This window comes from Eumetopias jubatus, unplaced genomic scaffold (assembly GCF_037043125.1).
Source record: "Eumetopias jubatus isolate StellerSeaLion01/CBP00866 unplaced genomic scaffold, mEumJub1_p1.0 scaffold_7, whole genome shotgun sequence".
Classification (NCBI taxonomy): domain Eukaryota; kingdom Metazoa; phylum Chordata; class Mammalia; order Carnivora; family Otariidae; genus Eumetopias; species Eumetopias jubatus.
This window is the reverse complement of record NW_028274813.1, coordinates 44,242,033-44,266,934: the sequence shown is the minus strand read 5'-3', so window position 1 is coordinate 44,266,934 and position 24,902 is coordinate 44,242,033. Positions and strand designations below refer to the sequence as shown.

At 39.9% G+C, this 24,902-nt stretch overlaps 1 protein-coding gene across 1 annotated transcript in view; it reads right to left on the bottom strand.

The window, feature by feature from the left end:
• The window catches only part of GCH1 (GTP cyclohydrolase 1), a 45,594-nt gene extending 20,984 nt beyond the window's left edge, over window positions 1-24,610 (bottom strand). Inside the window, exon 1 of the mRNA XM_028099649.2 lies at window positions 24,139-24,610. Within this exon, the coding sequence (XP_027955450.1) occupies window positions 24,139-24,478 (340 nt within the window). The 5' untranslated portion in view covers window positions 24,479-24,610. The remainder of the gene's footprint in view (window positions 1-24,138) is intronic.
• Between the last annotated feature and the right edge of the window lie 292 nt (window positions 24,611-24,902).

Genomic DNA, 24,902 nt, shown 5'->3' with positions numbered 1-24,902 from the left:
CGCATGAAGTCTGTAGTTTAGTCAATAGTATTGTACCAATATTAATTTTTTAAGGGATGATGACTGTACCATAGGCTGTATGAGATGTTAACACGCGAGGAAACTGGGGCAAGGGTACATAGACACTCTCTGTACTATCTTTGTAAGTATTCTGTACGTCGAATATTATTTCAAAATAAAAAAGTAAAAAAAAAAAAAAAAAGCAACAGGACAATGCCCATCAACTGGCATGTATAAACAATGGAGTACCATTCAGCAGTAAGGTGGAATGACTACTAATACACGTACTTTCTTTGGAGATTCATGGCTGAATCTCCAAAGAATTACACAAAGTGAAAGAAGTCATATACACACATACAAAAAACTATGCATGAAATTCTAGGAAATAGAAGTATAAAGAGAGAGAGCAGACAGATGGCTTACCAGGGACCGAGGGATGGGAGGCAGGATGGATTGCAAAAGGGTGGAATGAAACTTTTTTGGGTTATGGAAAGAGTCTACACCTTCATTATCCTGGTGGCTGTGCAACTGCATGTATTTGTCAAAATTCACATTGTACACATAAATTTGGTGAATTTTATTGAATTTAAGTTATCCCTTAATGGAGCAAACTTTTAAAAATAATCTTAAAAGGCTGTAGAATAACCTGCAACCTTTTGTGTAAAGAAAGTGGAAAGGGGGAGATATGAACATATATACATTTACATGCTTATCTTCAAAAAGAAACACTTGAAGAACATATCAAAAAGCTAATAAAAATGATTAACCCATAAAAGACTAAGAAAGCAGGAGAGAAGAAATACGGATAGAAGTGAGGACATCTTTAAACATAATTTGTTACACAGTTGACTTTGAAATCATGTAAATGTTTTACATACTGGAAATTAAACCAAAAAGAAAAAAACTAGTGACCCTCATAAGTCTTAATGCTTTGTGGTAATGGAGCAATATTATGTTGCCTATATCCCATTTCATAAAAGTGAACCCAGGCTATAAACTTGACCTAGCCAAATCATTTTTCTTCAATAATGAAGTTTCCCTGCTATATTTATTTATGTTTTGCTCCAACATATCTGAAAGCTACCATCTGTGGCTAATAAGAACAAAACACTATCACAGATTGTTTTAATTTCCTGCCTGTTATCAGCAGCAAGAAGGTAACCCTGGAAACAAGGATTTATGGCATTCTATTTCCTACTGTTGGTCATAACCAACAAAGAAAACTGAAAGGGCCTCCAAAAGTTAAAGGTTTGTCTATTACAATGCCACACAAAGAAAAATGTAAAAGTATACCTTTCTCGTGTCATTAATGATTAAGCAATGACAACAAACAACACTGCTGGACAGCCATGCCTTAAGTATTTAGTCCCTTCCTTAAAGTACAGTAAGTCAGGTCCATAACAGGAACCCAAGTTCCTATTTAAGCACCCTCTGAAGCAGGGTGCATCTCAGACTCCCCCAGTGGGCTTGTTAAAACACAAATCACTGGGCCCCAGTCTCAAAGTTTCTGATTTAGTAGGTCTGGGTGGGACTGAGAATTGGCATTTCTAACAAGTTCCCAGAAGATGTTAACGTTCCTGGTCTGGGAACCATAGTTTGAGAGCCCCTGTATTAAAGTTGTATTCAATGTTTTGTGCTGCTACCAAAATCTTCACATCTTTAAAATGCTCCTATTCAAACATAGTAATATAAGAAACATGGGCCTGCTTCTGCAAAGGTAAAAGGGGGCAAAATCTCTCTCCTGCAAGAGATTCCCCACAAAAGAAAAATTCTACCTAATGGAATTTCTTTTGAATGAATGGTAATAGGAATTAGCATCATCTAGGATGTTTGGTGATCACCAAAAATTAGAGATCTCTGAAGAAGCCAGAATTTCACACCCCATGCACCTTCCTGGAGAACAGTGCTAATAGACAATGGAAGGAGGCTTGGAACACTGAATGTGCATCCATCCTAAGGGATAGGAAAGAGAATGGGGTATGCCTGCCGATTTTAGAACTAAGACAGCAAAACACAGAGAGTGAGAGCTAAAAAGTCATGAAAAGCCTCTTTGCTCTTGGCTGGAATTAAATCAACTCAATGGACTAACAAAGACAAGCCTACCCTGATTTAGTGGAGAGAGGTCTGAATCACTGGCCCAAACCCTCCAATATCAGAGCTGCCTCTACCAGCATAGAGCACTTACTTCATCACACCTCCTGGTACCACTGTCACGTGTATAATTTCTCCCAACCTCGGAGGCAGGCATTGTAGCTTAAGATTTTTAAAGTTTCCACCCAGTGCCCTATATGCCATGCACAGAGACAGAATTAAACATAGATCTTCCATTTTATCCAATTAATATGTCAGTCTTTACCCTGTGAGTTTACTTTCTTAAGACAGATTTCAAAGAAAGGACTCCAAAGAAACTCATGTGGCCAAGGGAACAGAAGAATTATCATTGCAGCATTATTGGTAATAACAAAATTAGGAATTTAAATGTGCATCAGAACAACGATTACACAGTTTGGGTAGAGTCATACAATAAAATATGGCCCAGCAGTGAAAGTGAGTGAATCAAAGCTGAATTTATTATTTCCTGAAACAATGTCCAATGAAAAAAGCAAGTATTAGAAGTAATAGAAGATACATACAGTATGATGCTTTAAATGCGCTAGAAGAAAAATTACATGTTCTTTATGGGCATACATATGAAATAAAAGTATAAAAATAGACATGAGAGTAGAGGTCAAATTCAGGATAGTGGTTAACTCTGTGGAGGAAGGGTAAGAGCATCAGAAAGAGGTATCTATGAAACTTCATCTATATTTTCAAAAGCAATTATAGCAAAATATTAAGAGTTGTTAAAACTAGATGAATGTTGGTTAAACCAATTCTTTGTGCTTTTCCTTGTATATTTGAGACATTTCATTAATTTAAAAAAATGATATTGAGTTTTTCATGCACATGCTGGTGTTTTGGTTTTTTTCCTGAAAAAAAAGCAAGGAACTGAGGTTACCTTTGCATAGAAGGTCTGATGCAGAGGCCAATTACACAGGAAAGACAGAGCCCGCTTCATACAATGCTGCAAACTCCTTCAGAAACCTCCCTAGATCACACTCTGCAATTAAAACAAAGGCTTCTTCTGCCCTCACTGTGGTGTTACAATATTTTGCATTCTACCCCCATTTGAAAAATTTGTCCTACAAATAAGGGCAACGTTAAAACAAATTAAAAGGAAGAAAATCACTATTTCTGCTTCCATTTCCATCATGATGGTACACCTCTTACTAGCACTTTCAACACCCATAGCTTTTTTGCTTAACAAGACAGAGCTAACATTGGCAAAACTTGGCCGAAATAAGCATGAACTCAAACATTCCACAGACTGACATAACGGTGGAAACTAAGATGACTTTAGACAACCATTCACACCCTCTGTTGGAGTAGACAGAGGATATGCTCCATGAACTTATTTCATAAACTGCAAGTTTGTCAGCAGGAAAGATCCAATGTGTTGCAGAGAAAAGTAAAAGTTTGGTTATTTTGGAAATTTTCATTCCTGCCATCCCTGGCAGAGATAAATTCCCATGTTGCTTGTAAGCAATTGAAATATAGCCAAGGGGTGCCCGGCTGGCTCAGTCAGTAGAGCATGTAACTCCTGATCTCAGGGTTGTAAGTTTGAGCCCCACACTGGGTATAGAGATTACTTAAAAATAAAATCTTTAAAAAAAAAATAAAATTAAAAAATAAAATATAGGGAAGACAACATGGATGGATCTTGATGGCATTATGCTAAGTGAAATAAGTCTTAGTTCACTTCTGAACTCTTACAGAGGGTAGAATGGTGGCTACAAGGGGCTGGGAGGGTGGGAGAGATAGGGAGATGTTGGTCAAAGAATACATACTTCTAGGTAAAGATGAATAAATTCTGGGGATTTAATCACAGCTGTCTTTTTTTAATGCACACCTTTTTAAATATAGTTAATAATACTGTATTACACACTTGAAAGTTGCTAAGAAAGTAAATCTTAAGTATTTTCATCACAAAAAAGAAACAGTAACTGGTTGATGTGGAGGTGTTAGCTAGCCTACAGTGGTAATTACATTGCAATATGTAAGTATATCAAATCAACTCATTGTATACCTTAAACTTACATAATGTTGCATGTCAATTATATCTCAATAAAACTGTAAAAAAGAATGTAGCCAAGGCTACTGAAATAAATGTACTGGCTGCCCTCAAAATATTACTGATATGCATGTTTTATTCAGCAAATAAAACACTGGAGAGCTATTCCCATCCTCTTAGCTGGGCTCGTCATGAACACAATGTCTGCTGTTGAGGGACATGTTTTCACATACGAAGTTATCTTTATTAACCAAAAGATTTTCCTCATTACAACAGTAACGTTTGTTGTGGTTTACTTATAAGATACTGAAATACTGAAATGAGAAAATGGAAGTGCATAAAATTTCTCTACCCAGACGCCATTACTTAACTGGCTCTTAGAAAATCACATAGTGGTTCAAAACGTAGAATGGCAAATTAGAAGAAATGAATTTTAAAAGTCCCAAAGACCCATGTTCTCATTTGAATTTTGTATAGATTGTGACCTGAGCTACAGGGTCCTCACAGGTTAAGAGGATGGTTTTAGAGAAGGAATTTAACAGGAATCCTAGGTTCCTGGCTTGCAGAACTCTAGGGGTGGTGGAAATCAATGCCAAATTACAACACAATTATCCTCCCACCCCCACTGATCGGTCACCTTTTGAGACGTGCAAAGGCAGTGGCTAGCAGCTTACTGTACTAAGGTAGGGAAAAATACCTGTTTTAAAACACTCAGATTTTTTTTTTCATAGATAAAACTGAAGGCTGCCAATCCTATACATTATTAACTCTCAAAGTTATCCAAGCCTCCAAGCCTAAGGACTCCCAATCTGGTCTCAGTTTACTACTCTGAAAATTTGTGGTAGACAAAAATTAGAGCCTTAAAAGGCTATCTAAGGAAAGAAATAAGAGTGTATTCAAGGAGTCATTAAAAAAAAAAAAGATGCACACTTGACAAATTTAGTTTTTTAATTGGATAATTTTGTATCTCTTTCAAAATCCAGCTGTTAAACTGTAAATGGAATTTACAAAACAGATGGTGGTAACAAGGTCTGGTTCACAGCAGTTCTAAAGAAAGAACACACCAATCTGATAAACTATCCATTTGCTTCAGAAGCCTTTAATAGGCTCATCTCTTATCATCCTACATTCACTTATGCCATGAAATATCAAACAGACGGATGTTATGGAACCATCTGTAATCCTACCCGACAAATTAGTACCAGCAGGGTGTGCAAGTCACCATCATTAGTGACAAATGATTAAGGGAGAAGGGATGTTTTAGAACAGTGGCTCCCACATATGGCCAATCATAGGGAACTTTGGAAAATATAGCTTCTCAAGTCACCCTGAGAAAGTTTGATTCACTAGCTTGGGGGTGAACCCAGGATTATATCTTTTAAAAACCCAACAATTCCAACCACCAGACGGGCTAGGAGCATAGGCTTTTGAGAGGTGAGAGAAGATGAGGGTTAAAAATGGACCCAGCACTGGCCCTAATTTGCTATTTAGGAAGGATGAACAGTGGGCAATGTAATTCTCCACCATAAGCCCTCACTACAGTCACCAAGTCAGAGGGTGACAATTTCTCCGGAACACTGTGAGATCTGCACACCAGCTGGGAAAGGAGGCTTGGAACAGAGACAGAGATTGACAGGTGGGGTAGGTAACCGGAGGGAGAGATAAGGCAAAGAAGCTGGAGCCGACTTTCCAGAGCAGGGGCAGACAAGACCCAAGCGGTCCAGGGAAAAGTAAAGGAAGGAAGATTGCACATAAGAAAGTAGTACCCATATCTCTTAGAAAAATATCAGCGATTTAAGAAACCAGTTGATTCCTACAGCCAACTCACTAGAAATCAGTTTCAAGGGTAACATGATCAAGTTTTCATAGGAAGTTCTGACTACTTTCTGAACTAGACACAAATATATCAAACCATGACCTCAAGAAACTCAAGATCTGGGGAAATAAAAAATAAGTGAAAGGGATTAAAAGTATACTTATTGTGATGAGCACTGAGTAATGTATAGAATTGCAGGATCACTATATTGTACTCCTGAAACTAATGGAACACTGTCTGTTAATTGTATTAGAATTTTTTTTAAATCAGCCCCCCAAAATGGAGAGAATGCCTAGAAGCTAAACTACAGAAGCAATAGTTTACATAAAGGAAAAATTATGGGCTGGGAAAAAATATGTGACTATATTGAGCATAAAGACTTGATCCAGGCCTTAAGGATAAATAGAAGGAAAGGAAAGTAAGGTTTTCCAGAGGGGTTAAGGAAGAGAGATACTATAGGAAATAAAATACAGAAACACAGGGAACAACAAAAAGTAAAGTGGACTGCCTGAGTGATCTATGCATTGGACAGAAATCAAATACCCTCCTATTTTAGAGCATTTTTCAAATTAAATCTTACATTTTGCTCATGACTTCTTTCAAGCCCTGCTTTACTCTGCATTCGTCAAAAACAGTTATCATCTCCATTTTACAAATGAGCAAACTGATGCTCTTTTTGGAAACATTAAGTGCCTGCTAAAGAAGATCATACCCGTTAGTATGAGAGCTGGATTTTGACCCCTATCTTCTGATTTCCAGAGGAGAGCCTGATCACCAGCCACCAGAAATCTGAACCCGGCCTACAAGAACAATGAACTCAAGGGGGAAAGCCCAGAGGCAAGAAACCAGAATCAGGAGTTGCTATAGTTCACAGTCAGCCATGAGGTGACAAGCCTAAAGCCAATGACAGCAAAGGAAACAAAGAGAACAAATCTGATGTTTTAAAATAAAAGTAGTATTAGTGATAAACATGGGGGCTGAAGGAGAGAGGCTATCTGCCAGCCCAAGAGAGCAGAGAGAAAGAGCGGCCTGATACCCAGAGGCTGCCAGAGCCCAGAGCTGGTGCACACTGTTTGCAAAAGACTGTTTTACCAAGTATTTATTTGGTTTATATGAAGGAAAATTCAGTAATTTAATGCTACTTTGACCTTTACTTTTTGAAATGAAACTGAACCGGTTTCAGGGGAAAGGAGAATCCCATTAAATCTTCAAACTAATAAAAAGGCTTAAAAAAAAAAAAAAAAAGGAACATCTCTATAGAAGTTTATCCTAGGAAACTAGTAAAGAATCACTTTTCAAACCAACTACAGTCTTTAAATCTTCAAGATCCAAATATTTTATGTCTCCTAGTGTATGAAGAAAACAGCATTCTTGCTAAAAATGTTTTCCCTGAATTTAATCAAGTCTTTAGACCTAACTTCCCAGTTCCAGGAATATGAGAGGTAAAGAAACAAGTTAAATGAAAACAAGAAGAAAACAATCACAAATCGAAAAGGTGGAATATATTATAGGACAATTTACAATCTCTGATAAATCAGTGTCCCAGGGTGGGGGGTGGGCGTAGCAAGAAATCTTCTAGATTAAAACCTAACAATCAAATGCAAATGTATGGATCTTGAGGGGGTCCTAGTTTAAACAAATCATGAGTCAAAGACATTTGGGACAACTGTGGGTGTAGAATTAGGTGTTAATTCTACTATTGTGAATGTAGATTAGGTATTAAATGATACGAAGAAATTAATAGTTTTACTAAAGATAGTATAAGTGGGTTAAGAAGAAAAACACTTTCTAGGGTGACATTTCACCTCTAAATAAATGTCTGATTTGTTCTCAGTAAAATAGGCCATGCCAATATGGCAAAACATTAATTTTGAATCTAGGTAGTAAGTATGTTAGCCGTCCATATACAATTTTGTCCATTTTTATGTTTGAAAATTTTATATAAAAAAATTAAAAGTAAAATAAAATGTCACAGGGCACCTTGTGGCTTAGTTGGTTAAGCATCAACACTTGGTTTCAGCTCAGGTCATGACCTCAGGCTAGTGAGATCAAGCCTGGTTTTGGGCTCCCAGCTCAACATGGAGTCTGCATGAGATTCTCTCCCTCTCCCTCCTCCTCTGCCCCTCCCCCTGCTCATGCCAGTGTGCTCTCTCTAAAATAAATAAATAAAATCCTTTTAAAAATTTTTTAAAAAATAAAATAAAATGTCACAATCCTAACAGAGAACATTGGTTTTCTTGTTATTACTATGCTACCAAGCAATCCAACAATTCCACTTCTAATTGATAGGAAACCTTATTAACGGACTAAACCTCAAGCGCTAGTATGACTAGCAACTGCTGATTCTTCTAGAAGTGTCTACAATACTCCTGAGGAAAAAGTCCTTTAAATAAAGGCTTTGTCTAATCAAAGGGGTAGGTTAGAAGACCACAGGCCCTAAAGAGCATATAGATGAAGAACCTTTTCAAAAATCTGCGTCACAAGAGAAAAAGAGAGAGACGTGTTACCATAGAAACTATCCGTGTGGTTGAATGTTTCAAAGGAAAACAGCACCTCTAGTAATGAAAGAAGCCTGAGGTCCTTGGTAGAACCTTACCTGTCAGCTGCAGGAATTCAACAGAGCGAGCAATGAAACAATTCTGACAAACACGCCCATAGTACAGAGATGCAGGTGGGACAAATTCCACTCCTAGTCCAACTGCCCCTCCTTCTAGACGAGATCAAGAAAGCCTTGAAAAGAACTTGTCTAGGGTCATAAATTAGTTAGTGGGGATGCTGTAACTAGTCCAGACTAGTTGTTCTTCCCATTATTCCGGGATGAGTTTGTTGACACACTAAAATAGTTTAAGAAACACCAAATGGACCTAAGGATTATCAGTGAACAAAGTTTCTAACACACTAACTACAAAGCTGGAACACTTATCTCTCTTATAAAGTACTTCACTTGTAAAGAGCCCCACCCTCAAAAAGCTCAGTTTATAGTGGTGGTGGAGGAATAGGAAGAAATGGATATGAAGATGAAAGAATAAAACAGTGTGGGGTAAGCATGACCTCCACCGAGGCAGAGCAAGGGCTCTAATGGCTGGAGGCTGTAAGCTAATCACTCTGTGCTGCTGAAAGCCAAATTGTTTCTGATGGCAATCAGTGGCACACCTCCGTGATTGCCTGTGCATTAACAGAAGCACTTATATTTTGAAGGGGTAGTCAGTTAGCTTTTTGGCAAAGTCCCCACTCTCAGTTGAACTCCAGCACCTAACATCTTCATAGCTGCTCATGCACAGCTTACCATACAATAGACATAATTGCGTTTTCAGCTATTTTAGGGAGAGTTTCCTTGTTTGGGACATTTGTCGATGGCCTCTGTTGAAATGGGTTCTGATTCCTACCTCGAAAAATAAATACCCATCTAGGTACATAAAACATATCATACCTCATAGCAAAAGCCATATGTTCTTGGCAAAGCTCTTCACTTGAAACAGCATTTGGACCAACTGGACCTCAAAAAAAAATTGAATGCAGAACTCAGCAACAGCCAATGTCCTCATCTAAATCTGGTTTCTTGTTCACAGAACTCTAGAGAAGCAATAGCTATTGATACATGGGTAGTGGGTGGGGATCATCATGGTTAGCAACCAAAATCAAAAAAAAGGATAGTGAAAAAAAAATTAGAGGAAGAGAACAGATAACAAGGGCCAAATATTTTGGAAAAACGAGCCTCAGGCAGAATGTCTGCCTTGATCTCCAGTTCCAGTATGGAAATGAGGCAGCATGATTTTTCAAGATAGACTATGCACTAAACTAAGATACTACACTGCCCCTCATGAGGGGAACAGTGATGGAACAGAAAGGGGAAAAAATGCAGTCGAGAGAATGGAACACAACAAAACCTCACCACCATGGTGATACAAACAAGAAAAAAAATCAGGCAAGTATTTTCAGAAGGATAAAAACTATTCAATTTTAGTAAAAAACAGTGGCACTAACAGACTGGAGCAGCACAAGCTAGGTAGCAAGAAATGGAAGTCACTGTACTTCTGGTCAGAGATGACAAAGAGTCAGCAAGAAAAGATGAGACAGAGTCTAGAGATACTCAACAAGTACAAGAGTCAGGACTTGAAGCACAAGTAAGCAAGATCAGAGATTAATCAGAAGGAAGAATCACAGATAAAACAGACAACCAGATTATAAAGACTAGACCAATGAGACCAAATAGACCAACTAGCAATATGCATTCAGGTAAAGTTCAAAGAAGTGCTGACTGCCCAGAATGGACTTTTAAAACATCAGAGAGAGGAGCCAACTCTAATGCCTTCCATGCTGACCTTTAAAAAACTGACAATAAATTGCTTTAAAAGTTTCATTTAATTTTAGCTCTATGGTACCAACAACTATGACTATTAGTATATTCTTTTTAATCCAGAACACTTAGACTGTAGTCTTCTCTAAACCAGCATGGACAATTTCTGTTTAAACAACAACAGAGGTGCCTGGGAGGCTCAATCAGTTATGCGTCTGCCTTCAGCTAGGTCATGGTCCTGGAGTCCCGGAATCGAGCCCCGCATTGGGCTCCCTGCTCAGCAGGGAGTCTGCTGCTCCCTCTCCCTCTCCTCCTCCCCTCCTTGTGCTCTTTCTCTCTTGCTTACTCTCTCTCTCAAATAAATAAAAATCTTTAAAAATAAATACATAAACAACAACAACAAAACACTTGGGGTGCCTGACTGGCTCAGTTAGTGAAGAATACATCTCTTGACCTCAGGGTTGAGGGTTTGAGCTCTGAGTTGGGTGTAGTAAGAGGACTTAAAAAATTAAAAAAATTTTTTTTAAAAATCCTCAAAATGAATTTCCTTCTAGGTTCAGCTCAAAAGTTACCTCCTCCATAGTTATCTGTGTTTTCAAGTCTCTCCACCAGAAACATCTGCCTCCCTTCTGACCACACAAAACTCCATACGCTCCTCTTCTCAGGAACTTCGTGTCTGGTCCCTGCTAGCATGGACCACAGGCTCCTTCAGGGCCAATACCAGATGAGCTATTTTTGCTTCCCCTTTAACAGTTAGTGCAGGCTCATCCATAGAGCTGATACTAGATACATAAAAACACATACATTTAATATATCTTCAATTCTAAGGATTTCCTAAAGTAAGAAAATAAAAATATGACAAAATTTTTTAAGATTTACTTATTTATTTGAGAGGGAGAGCGAGAAAGAAGGAGAGTGAGTGGTGGGGAGAAGGAGAGAGAGTCTTAAGCAGACCCTGAAGCCTGACATGGGGCTCGATCTCAAGACTCTGAGATCCCGACCTGAGCCGAAACCAAGAGTCAGACACTTAACTGTGCCACTCAAGTGCTCTGACACATATAAATTTAAGAATATACAACATTCTACAGAATGAGTTACTGGTTTAAACAAGGACCAAATGGGTCTTTTCTAACTTTAAAATGGATGAATCTTAAAGACAGTATGCTAAGTGAAATAAGCCAAACACAAAGGACAAACATGTTGATTTCACTCAAATAAGGTACCTAGAATAGCCAAATTCACCCAGAAAGTAATGGTTACCAAGGGCTGGGATGAAAGGGCAATAGGTGGTTAACTGGTTAATAACTACAGTTTCAGTTTGGGAGGATGAGAAAGTTCCGGAGATGGATATTGGTGATGGTTGCACAACAGTGTGAATAAACTCAATGCCACTGAACTATACACTTAAAAATGGTTAAAATGGTAAATTTTATGTTATGTATATTTTACAATAAGAATCAAGCAACTAAAAAAAAACAATATACAACAAGCAAGTGTATCCATTTTGAGAGAGTTGCAATTATACAGTAGGGAACACAATTTAGATATGTTAGTACAGATGGAACATAATTATGTTGCATATTTGCCTAATTGTTCAAAAAGGAGTTTGTATCTCCGAAATTTATATACTATTATAGTTATAGATAAAATTACTCAAAAATATTAAGCATTTATAACTGCATTTAATAAAAAGTACAGCCATAAAAACTAATATTTAAAACAGGAAAGTTTCCAAACAATAAAACCATTAAAAGACATTTATAAAATATAAAATGACCACAACACAATTAAATATGCTTTAAACAAAATATATAAAATTTTGGTCTTCAGATATCTCTCTCAAAGGATTAAATGGGAAAAAGTTTGTTATAAATCCACCTTAAAATTGAATGCAATTTAGCTAAAATTTTTGCAATTATTCATGAACTCCCCAGATCAAAAACATCATGAAATATCTTTCAGTCAGGATAGTAAGAAATGCCTCAAAACTAAATCTACTTGGCTTTCTCTTTGCTAAGATTCAAGAAGAAAAGCAGATTTCCTACATATTATGATCCTCACATATTAAATGGATCTCCATATGAAACTGTAACATAGGCACTTAAAAACTGAGGGGGCATGATATCGATTAGAACATGAATATTGTAGTCACAAACGCCTGGGTTCTGCTCTGTGACCTCTGGCAAGTGACTTAACCTGAGCCTCCTCTGTTTCCACCTCTTTAGAATAGGTATGACCTCCAAGTTGACAGGAGCATCATCATGTAAGATCACACGTACACAACCTGGCCCATCCTCCCAGAGTTTTGAGTCCCATGCTTTTCTCTGACACCTATGGCTTTCGTTCACCAATATCCAGCACCCAGCACATTGATGCCTTGATATACACCAAGGTGAAACTCACTTGATCCTGCCAGTCAGGAAAAGAAACCTCAAAAATTTTCTTGCTTTCTATAATTTGCCAAATTACTCCCTAAAATCCTGGAATCTGGCTTCTGACTACATTAAGCTATTAAAACTAACATCCCCTTCAAATCAAATCTCAGCACTCATGGCTAACATGTACAAAATGTCTACAAAACGTCCCATAGCACAGGCATTTCTCTTAGCACTTTTTGTGTACCAACTCATTCCATCCTCACATTAGCCCTGTAAGATGGATAAGTACTATTAATAGCCCCATATTACAGATGAAGCTACTGAGGCACTGTTGATAAGTAACAGGATTTGAAGCCAGGCAATCTGGCCCAAGTCCACGATGCCTCATGACCTCTTCCTTTTGTTCCTTGTCTCTCATTCTCTCTCTCTCTTTTTTTTTTAGAAAGCATCTTTATTATTTTTTTAATTTAAATTTTAGTTAACGTACAGTATAATATTGGTTTCTGGAGTAGAATGCAATAATTCGTCACTTACATACAACACCCAGGGTTCATCACAACAAGTACCCTCTTTAATACTGAGTACCCATCTAGTCCATTCCCCCACCTCTCTCCAACAACCCTCAGCTTGCTCTCTGTTGTGCAGAGTCTCTTGTGACTTATTTCCTTCTTTTCTTTTCTCCCTTCCTATATGTTCATTTGTTTTCTTTCTTAAATTCCACATGAGTGAGATCATGTGGTATCTGTCTTTCTCTGACTTATTTCATTTACCATTAATACACTCTAGTTCCATCCATGTCATTGCAAATGGCAAGGTTTCTTTTTCTGATGGCTGAGTAATATTCCATTGTGTGTGTGTGTGTGTGTGTGTGTGTGTGTGTGTGTGTGTGTGTGTGTATACGACATCTTCTTTATCCATCCATTCATCAGTCAATGGACATTTGGGCCCTCTCCATATTTTGGCTATTGTTGATAATGTTGCTATAAACATCAGAGTGCATTGCACCCCTTTGAATCTGTATTTTTGTATCCTTTGGGTAAATACCTAGTAGTACAATTGATGGGTCGTAGGGTAGTTCTATTTTTAACTTTTTGAGGAAACTCCATACTGTTTTCCAGAGTGGCTGCACCAGTTTGCATTCCCATGAAGAGTGCAAGAGGGTTCCCCTTTCTCTGCATCCTCACCAACACCTGTTGTTTCTTGTGTTGTTAATTTTAGCCATTCTGACAGGTATGAGGTAGTATCTCGTGGCTTTGATTTGTATTTCCCTGATGATGAGTGATGTTGAGCAGTTTTTCATGTGTCTGTTAGCCATCTGGATGTCTTCTTTGGAAAAGTGTCCATTTATGTCTTCTGCCCATTTCTTAACTGGGTTATTTTTTGGGTGTTGAGTCTGAGAAGTTCTTTATAGATTTTGGATACTAACCCTTTAACAGATATGTCATTTGCAAATATCTTCTCCCATTCTTTTTTTTTAAGATTTTATTTCTTACTTACTCGTCAGAGAGAGAGAGAGCGCGCACGCACAAGCAGGGGGAGCGGCAGGCAGAGGGAGAAGCAGACTCCCCGCTGAGCAAGAAGCCCGACGTGGGACCTGATTCCAGGACTCTGGGATCATGACCTGAGCCCAAGGCAGATGCTTAACCAACCAAGCCACCTAGGCATCCCCTCTTCTCCCATTCTGTAGCCTGCCTTTAGTTTTGTTGATTGTTTCCTTTGCTATGCAGAAGATTTTTATCTTGATGAAGTCCCAATAGTTCATTTTGGCTTTTGTTTTCCTTGCCTCCTGTGACACTCAGGCACTCTCCCAGCTTCAACTGTCAACCTTATGCTGATAATTCACAAATTTAAATCTCTGGCCTTAAACCACCATGCCGTCTCTTGGCCTATTTAAGTCGCTCCCTTTTCCTCTGTACAAATGCAAATCTAACCACCCTCATCTAAAATTCATTCCAGTTGCTTTTAGCGCATAAGAAGACACCCCAGAATTTAGTGGTCTACAACAATTTTAGTATGTCCCTGGATTGTGTGGGTCAGGAATCCAGATAGGGCACAGAGAAGATAACTGGCCCCCATGCCTCAATACCTGGGGCCTCAGTGGAGATAGCTAGTCAGCTGGGGGCTGGAACAACCTGGGGGAATCAACTTACATGTCTATTGTTCAATGCTAGCTGTTGGGTGGGACCTTAGGTGGAGTCATCAGCCAGAACACCCCCATGTGGTCTCTCCATGTGGCAGAGCTTCCTCACAGCATGGCAGTCTCAGAGTAACTGGACTTTTTACATGGTGGCTGTGGGCTCCAAAGTGTCCCACAGTTCTTCCCCACCATAAAGAAGGAATAGATTAAGTATCAGGTGCTTTTTACCTACCTTAATTCTTAGAAGAGCCCAGGCAAAGCAGGTATTACCATACCTACCCTTTACAAAAAGGGAAAAATGACAAAGTTTAGAGACATGCCAGTAATTATACAGATAGTTAAAAGAGAAGGTCACATTCAAATTCAGGCTCTTTCTATGTGCAGTAAAGATCACAATGAAGATCAAGCTCACAAATATATATATCTAACTATTTTTCTGTAATTTTAGGGTAAATGTTTTTCAGTTACCAGATCTTTCTTGTTAGCTAGCCCTTAGGTAACAAGGTATTTCTTTTACCCCCAAATTTGAAACAACTTTGCCAAAATATTTTTAATTTATCTATTTGAAAATACACGCACATATTTCAAAAATCAAAAACTGAAAATAGTGAAAAGTCTTGCTCCTACACTTATCTGCTAGCTGCCCATTTCATAATCCTGATTAACATGTAAGCACTGTGTATCCTCTCTTAATACCAATATAAACATTTTATTGTCCCCCCCCACCCTATTTTTCCTACAAAAATGACTCCTCTGAGTAATTTAGCCATTCTAAGGGCCTAGACATTGAGGTTACTTACACATTCAAGTCTATAGTGACTAACTTTGAGCATACATATTTCATGTGTCCAAGTATCTATCTAAGATAAATTCCCAGAGGCAGGATTTTCAAGTAGCATATATAACTTTGTATAGGATAGATGTTGCCAAATTATCCTCCATAATGACAGTTATCTTTTCAACAGTAATATCTGTTTCCCTATCACTTCAATAACATAATGCAATATCAAGTTTCTGGACTTTTGTCAATCTAACAAGGAAGAAATGTATCTTGGCGGGAGTGGGGGGGGGTGTGCATTTCTCTTATTGGGAGTGAGGTCAAGCATCTTTCCAAGTGTTTAAAAGTCATTTGTATTCCCTGTCCCATGAACTGTCTGCTTACAGGCCTTCCCAATTTTTCAATTCTGTTTTTGGCCTTTCACATTAATTTCTAGCATCTCTTTTCATATTAGTGTGATTATCCTGTCATCTCAAGAGGAGTTGTAAATATTTCTTCCCATTTTGTCATTTGACTTCATTCGTGTTGGTATTTCACATGTAAAAATTCATAGTTTTTATGTAGTCAAATTATTTTCCTTTATGGCTTCTAGATTAAGTCACAATGAGGTAGATCCTCACTGCAGAATTAAAGAAATTAACTCATATTTTTAAATTTTAAATACTTTAAAACTTACTAAATAGTTGCAAAGATAGCCTAAGGCATTCTTTTATACCTTCTTTATAGAAATCCAGTCAATAAATTCAAAAGGAATTAAAGAACCAAACAGCATTATTTGCAACTTATAATTACTGGATCTAGATAATCACCAATGGCTATTAAAAGTAGTAGGTGAAAGACTGGTGGGGAACTTTATAATGGATAAATCAGGCTGATAACACCTAATGCTGATCAATTTTAACATCACAAAAAGACAGACAACTTGATATTTAGCTGCCTCCTCATAGAAGCCACATGCCACCATTTATAAATTATTCTTGACTAAATTTAAGAGATTTTTGGGGTGGGACAGGGAGGCACACCTCTAAATCTACTAGTATATAAGCAATACAGGAACTAAAGGAACATGTTAAACTAAATCATAAGAAAATAATGAGCAAAACCCAGAATGTGGGAAATTCTATAGGACAAATGACCCTGTTTCTTCAACAAATTATTAGGGGAATAAAAGGAATAGCAAACTGTAACAAATTAAAAGAAACTTAAGGACATTAATCAAATATAATGTGTGAATATTGTTTGAATCCTTATTCAAAGTAACCAATTTGTAAAGAGACACCTGTGGAAAAATCAGAGAAATGTAAACACTGGATAGATATTTGGAAGTAAGGAATTACTGTTAATTTCAAGCATAATATTTCTTAGGTCTTTTTATTTTAGATATAGTGAAGTAATTATCAATGAAATGACATATTTGGGATTTGCTTTAAAACAATTCAGTGAGGGAAGGTGAGACAGAAAGGATGAGACAAGCTAGACCTATGTTTATGTTAATAGTTGAGGCTAGCTAATAGGCACACAGCAGCTCATTATGCTATGCGGCGTACATTTGAACATTTCTATGATAGTTTAGAAACTGATTGCAATCCTGACAGATTTTCTAGAGATTTTTCCCCATGATAATTTTTTTGTGCCAGGGAAACAGGCCTGTCACTTTAATTGATACCTTGAAATAATATGTTGACTGGCTACAGAAGCTATCTCAAACAGGTGAGTTTCGGCAGATGGAGGATTCTGACTTTACAAACATGTCTAAAGGATGACCTCTGACCTAAAAGTATTCAGGAGATCCAGCTGGAATAACTTGTGGCTTTTTTTTTCCCTAAAGACAAGTCTTCTGAATTTTCTTTAGTGTGTAAAACAACTAGCATTTATTGAGCACCTATACACAGAAGATTGTGGTAGAAGAAAGGTAAGAATTAGGAAGAAGTTTTTGTCTTTATGAAATTAATTCAAACGTGTGCTGGGAAGTTTGCTAGGGATGCAACGAGAAGTACAAACAGTCCATCTTCTCTAAAAGGGTCTAAAAAACTGCTATTGAGGCTTATAATCGGACAAAATTCCAGTGAGTAAATGTCCTCTCAGCCTTGAGTATAACAAATTTACCTCAGTTCAGACAATCTTTGATTAACTGAACCCAAATCATCCCCAGATCTAATTGCCATAGATTCAGTAGAGAATACAGAACCATGGGGAATATATTCATTTATATAAACTGGAATTAAGAATGGTTCATATAATCCAGGATTCATCAAAGATTAGATAGTTGCCCTCTCCTGGCAAATTTTAATACTGCAGTCTGACTCAACCTAATACTGGACTCAAATTACAGGAGTAAACAGCAAATGAGTCAGTGGGGGAAACCCAGCCATGGAAGAGTTTCAAGAGCCAAACAAAGAAAACAGCAGAGAAAATACAAAAAAAATGGAGAGAGGGAGGAGGGAATTTAAATAAATCAGTACCATATTATTATTAAAATTAAACAGAATGTCGGAGAATATGACTCTCATTCTCTATCATCCTCCCAACACTGCTATTTTCAAGATATGATCTTGGGCAGGTCCTCTCTGTGCCTCAGTTTTCTTATCTGTAAAATGGGAATAACATCACCTACCCTCTAGGGCTATTGTGAGGGCAACCGAGGCGCTATATGTAAAGAACTCAGAATACTGTTCAGCACCTAGTAAGTCATCGGTAGTGTCTATTGCTATTCACATGTCAGCTCAGGCATCCACACTCCTATCTCCCAGCACAGATAAATTCCTTTGCTAAGTGCTCTCATTGAGCTGTGTCCATTTTATCCTTAACATTTCTCAATCTGTAATCACATACTCACTCATGTGATTCTGATGAATATCTGTCTTTGTCCAAAAGACTGTAAATTCCATAAGGGCAGAAAACATATCTGGTTTTACTCATCCTGTGTTCCCAGCATTCGGTGTAGAGCCTGGCATTCAATAAATTTGTTACATGAAACTGTAAATTTGCCAGTCTTATGAAGAATAGTATTTAGCACTGGCATAGGTATAGGTTGAATCGTATTCCTTCCCCAGAAAGATATGTCAAAGCCCAAAACCCCAGTACCTCAGAATGTGACTTATTTGGAAACTGAGTAATGACAGATGTAATTAACTAAAGGAAGATGGGACATAGTGGAGTACAATAGACTCAGTCCTATGTGACTGGTGTCTTTAAAAGAGGAAAATTTGAACATCAACAGAGTCAGATTGGAATAATGCAGGCAAATGAACACTGAGGATTGATAGCTACAACCAGATGCTGGGAAGAGGCAAAAAAGTTCTCCCGCTACAATTTTCAGAGGGAGTATGGTTCCACCCACTCCTTGATTTTGGACTTCTAGTCTCTAGAACTGTGAGACAATAGATATCTGTTGTTTAAACAGCCCAGTTCGTGGTACTTTATATCAGCTCAATGAAACTAAAACAAGTACCAACCTGATGGCTTTGTTTGGTATTTCAAGGTTATGTGTAGTGAATTTTTTTCTCCCAGGCCAGAAAAATTGTTTATAGATAATATATTTTTAAAAGAAAACCTCAGGGGGCCCCCTGGGTGGTTCAGTCAGTTAAGTGTCTGACTCTTGGTTTCTGCTCAAGTCAAGATCTCAAGGGCATGAGATCAGGTCCCAAGATGGGCTCCACACTCAGCAAGGAGTCTGCTTCAGATCCTCTCCCTCTGCCCCACTCCCACTCACTCACTCTCTCTCTCTCCCAAACAAATAAATCTTTAAAAAATAACTTAAAAAATAAAAGAAACCATTAAGACAAGTTTTTCTCCTCCATTCTCAATGACTTCTTAACAGCTTTAATCAACTTTGACTACTCCCAAATTCCAGTCATATATTTCAACAGCCTCATTATTTTTTCTTCTTTATTCATAGTACTCTTTCTAGCAATAAACAGAACTAAGTCCTACAAAAGTATTTATTAGCAAAATAAATTAAAACAAAAATTATTAGAGAATATTTAAATGAACTACATACATCCAAAAATAGCACCTCTCAATGATGAGAGTAATTTTTCTTTAATATACTTTAAAACTTGGGATATAAACTCACATTTCACCCACAATATGGGTGATTCTTGTTCCCATTCATACCTTATAAATTGTTATAATTTTCAGTTCATCATTGGTCTGATTTGGTAAATCACAAAGATTTGTGATTCAAAAAGAAAAAAAAAGTTTTGTGAGTACTAGAACATTTCGGCATGAAGTAGCTAAGACTCATTTTTGATTAAACAAAGTCTCTGATTGCCTTGTTATCTTTCTTTCTTTATTTTTGAGAGAGAGAAAGTGTCTGCATGGTGGGGGCTGGGGGGCCCACAGGAAGAGAGTATCTTAAGCAGGCTCCACACCAAGTACAGAGCTCCACACAGGTGATCTCATAACCCTGAGATCATGACCTGAGCCGAGATCAAGAGTTGACGCTTAACCAACAGAGCCACCCAGGTGCCCTGCCTTGTGTTATCTTTAAAGGATAGATATCATCTTTTTTTTAAGATTTTATTTATTTATTTGATACAGAGAGAGAGGAAGACTGAGAGGGAGAAGCAGACTCCCTGTTGAGTGGAGAACCCCACACCAGGCTCGATCCCAGGACCCTGAGATCATGACCCGAGCCGAAGGTAGACAATTAACTAACTGAGCCACCCAGGCATCCAGGATAGATATCATCTGGCAGTGAAAATTATTGAGGCAGGGACAAGACTCTTCAACCCTGGTGGGAAAATAGTCAAGAAGTCTATCACCTGTGGTACCATCTCCTCGTGCTGCACTATATACATGCTCATGTGTTTCCTAAAATTTGGGACATTGTCAACTGATTTATGAAAACTGTTTTGGCATCCTGGATAAGACAAGCTAAAACCTATTCTAATTAGAAATATGACAGAAGAGTCAAGACTCTTGTGTGTTCCCATAAACTCATAAAAAGGACAATTAATGAAACAAGGTATATGCATTTAACCTTTGGTAGATAATGCTAATTAAGAGGTTATTCCCATTTATACCCAGGAGGGGACAGGGAATGGGAAGGGTCAGACACAGGGACAAGAAGACCAAGAACCTCAAAGAATAGTAGACCCTCCAATTTAATTAAAGTTCTGAATAAAATATTGGAAATACAGGAAAGATTTCCTATTTAGAAAGGAGACCTCATTGGAGTGCCTGGGTGGCTCAGTCAGTTAAGCATCCAACTCTTGATTTTGGCTCAGGTCATGAGCTCAGGGTCCTGAGATCAAGTCCTACGTTGGGCTCCGCACTCAATGTGGAGTCGGCTTCTCTCCTCCCTCTGCCCCTCTCCACCCACCTCTCTAAAATCAATCAATCAATCTTAAAAAAAAAAAAAGGAGACCTCATCAAGGTAAGACTTAGAATATATAAGAAAACTATGATGTCGTTAAATGGAAATGGGACAGCAACAGAGAAAGATGAGTTGGTCCGAGGATCACAATGTGATGCCAGATTCAAAGGAGAGCCAGTTCTTGGGAGAGGGCACAGTGTCTCTTTCAGCATCCTCTCCCAACCCAGTGGTGAACAGTGACCAGGACACTTGCACAACCATGACATAGCCCCATCACTGGTGATCATAGATGTACCCATGGTAAGGTACACACTGGAAAATAGAGGAAAGGTACGCTAAGCAAGGGTCATGGAGAGAAGAGGCAGTACAGGGAGAAATAACAAATTCCCCAGAATGACAGAAGTTAGCATCAATCCACTCAGGAGGAAGTAACAAGAAATTATTTGAAGAATGTAAAACACCAAGTTATTTTCTATTTTATAACACTGAAGTCGATACCATTAACCAGGAATTACTACACAGAGATATGAAAGATACAGAGTATCTTGTTTACATGTATAGAAAAGTGAGAGTTTCAAAGAAGTTTGTTTCTTTCCAAAACAATTTATAGTGGTCACTGACTTATGCTCTCTAAAGAAATAAAAATTAGGGATTGTGCAGGATTGTTTTCTTTATTATTCTCTGCCATATTTTCTACAGATTTAAAATATCCTTCCTTCTCTCTCCCACCCAGGCTGGGCCAAGGTCTAGACCACCACCATTTGAGGTTTATTCCTTTAAATTCAGCACCATCTTTGTTGTCCTCCCGTCTCTGTCTTCTAACTATGTGCCTCTAAGAAATAGGTATTAAGTCCGTAAGCATGAGCCCCTAGATAGAGGCTTTCAAACTTTTGACCACAAGCCACAGTGAAGAAATATATTTACCTCTAGAGCCAGTACACACCAAAAAAACATACCTATAAAACCTACACAGAAGCTCCTCACAACTTGTACCCTCACTACATATGATAAACTGACCTTCTCCATTCTACTCTACCTTTTTTTTGTTAATGCTGCTAACCCAACTGTTAGGTCATAGCTCACAGTTTGAAATACTTAGAGATAAGATACACGGACACATCAAAATAACAACATAAGAAAGTAGGTAAGAGTTCTGCATTCAGGCTGTCTGAATTCAAACACCAGCCCTACCACTTGAAGCTGTCAACTTCTCTGCCTCAGTTTCCTTATCATGGGAATAAAAGAACAGTGTCTATCTCAAAACTAAGGATTAACCAAGACCATCTACATAAAGCAGTTAAAGCATAAAAAGTATTCAGTTAATGGCTAGTAATAATTCTTTAATGGCCTGTGGATTTTATTGTGGTAAAATATACATAAAATTCATCATTTAAAAAAATTCATTGTAACTATTGAGGTGTACAATTCTGTGGCATTGAGTACATTCACAATGTTGTGCAACCACCACCACCACCACTCTCTAGTTCCAGAACCTTTTCATTACCCCAAAAGGAAACCCATTAAGCAGCTGCTCCCCATTCTATCCTCTTTCCCAGGTTCTGGCAACCCCTAATCGGCTCTCTATATGTAGGTCCATGGACTTTTGAAGTAATAGATTAACACTTGTAAAACCATTTTCTAGGGTAGACTGAAGTGTTCTTTGGATTCATTAGCCCTATGACTCATAAGACAAACTTCTGCTCACCATTTGTTTAAATAAACGTTGTGACTCACTTTAGGTAATTTTGTGACCTGTCTGGGAGTCAGAAATCGCCCTCTCCTATGAATTTGGCAAGATTCCCAAAGTCTGACCAATGTTATGAAGAAGACTGCTTTCAGTGTCCTCAAAAGTTAGAACGAGTAAGGCCCTAAAAGAGGTTTCTTCATTACATCGTGGAATGTCACCAAGTGATAGAATATTCACCAAATGAAGACTATTTATTCTTCAGTCTTTGCATTTTGAAATTCGGCTTTTCAATCTCTGAACTTTCACCATCAAGAGGTAAAAAAGTGAACTTGGACAAAGAACTAGAACTTTCCTGGCTTTAGTATGTAGTATCATTTCCTTTTGGGGCCCCACCCCTCTCACACTGATTTCCCATCCTTCCCTTGTGGTGTGGAAGACTGGGCAAAAATAACTTTTTTCTTCCCAGGATCTATAAGGGGAGTCGCCGGATACTCCATCAAGAAAGTAACAGGGACAGAGAAGTTACCTTGCAAAGCAACACTGTTCTTCCTCAAGAAACGGTGAAGTCAGAGGTTTCTTAGGCCAAATAACTAAAGGTCACCAAGAGGCACAAAAGATTTAAGCTGGAAAACAACGTCCTTGGTCCCAGTTGCAGAAGTCAGACGCTTTCTCTTTTTTGTAAAGAACGGCACCATTCACCCAGCAAATAGGCAGCGAAGTCCTCATTTTCCATTCTCCCTCCCCCATCCCCTACAGCTTTCCAGTCTTCTGGGGGAAAGACTGACCCGCCTTAGGCACGGATAGCACTGGGCAAACCCGGCTTGGAGGTACTCCGATTCGGGGTCCCAGAGCCCAGTAAACTTCCCCGACTCCCGGCGAGTCACTTTATTGCTTTTGAGCTTTTAGAATGGGGGCGGGGGCTTCAAACAGCAAACCAGCCAGAGAAACCTCACGCCTCAAACTCTCGGCAAGTCCATCCCCTGAGCTGTGCCAAATCCTGGGAAAGTCCTGAGATGGAGTTAAGTGGACAAAAGAGAATTACAACTTTCCAAAGACCCGGGTGCCCTGGCAAGTCAGTGAGCGTGCGGGCCTCCGAGTTTGCCACAAAGAATCACCCCGGCGCTCCAAGCAGACGAAGCCAAAGCTTCACCCCAGACCTACCAAAAAATTAGACCTCAAGAAGAAGAACGACCTAGGAAGCCCTCCCTTCCAGAGGCGCCAGGTGATCCTAATCCTGGCAAGTCTGGGTTCGGCACGTGCTTCAAGCATCCGGCCCTGGGAACTCAGGCGACAGGGGCTCCTGCCTCCCACCCGCCAGTTAGCTCGGTGACCGCGGACCCGCAACCCGAGGCTCAAGGAGAGGGCTGCGCGCAGGGCCCGGAGGATCCCGCAGGGACGGGCTGAGCCAGACCTCGGGCGCAAGGCCCTCGCCTGGGCGGGACAGCGGGTTCAGGGCCGAAGGCAGGGTTCGGAAGGTGACATCACTCTGTCCTCTGCCAAGAGTGAGGCAACTCCGGAAACTTCCCGGAACCGGCGCGCGCCTCCCGCGGCCACCTATTCCGTGTCCCGCAAGCCGGAGCAGCCCGCGCCCACGCGGCCGGCAGGAGCACTGACCTGAGATGGTCTCCTGGTAGCCCTTGGTGAAGAACTGCATGGCTGTGGCCGCCCTCCACGGCGTCTTGAGCAGTCCCTGCCGCTGGGGGTCCTCGCCTAGCGAGCGCAGGATAGATGAGTAGGCGGCCTCCAGGTTGGGGAGGTTCAGCTCATTATCCTCCTCGCTGCGGGGCCGTTCGCCCTTCCAGCCGTCCGCCGGCTGGACGCTCTTGGTCTCCGGCCGCGGCGGCTTCTCGGCCGGCCCGCTCGGCCCGGGTCGCGGCGGCTCCCCCTCGGGGAACCCATTACTGCACCTGGCGCTTCGCGGCTTCGCCGGCGCCCGCACCAGACCTTTCTCCATGGACCCGCCTCTGCCGCTCCGGAGGGACTCTGGGACGCTTCGGGGACTGCAACTAAATTGCGCCGGCGGCCGCAGGCAATAGGCTGTGGCCAGGATCACCTGAGGAAAGTAGGCGACCGGCCAGTGACACACTCCCAGCCAGAGACAGTGGAAGGCTAGAGCGCTCGGCAGTGCCTCCTTTTTATCTGCCGGAGGCTCGGCCGGCGCCGCGGGGCGTTCCCATTGGCAGGAGCCTCCGCGCGTCATGGCGCTCGCCCCGCCCCTTGGCCATTACTCCGCGGGGCTCCTGAGAGGGGGCGGGCCCGAGGGAGGGGCGCGAGGCCGGGGATCGACCCCGCGAGCTCCGGAAAGGCCGCCCCCGGGGGCCGCGAAGCTTACCCGCTGGGGACTCATCCGGCTCCAGGCAGGAGGAGGGGGTTGGACC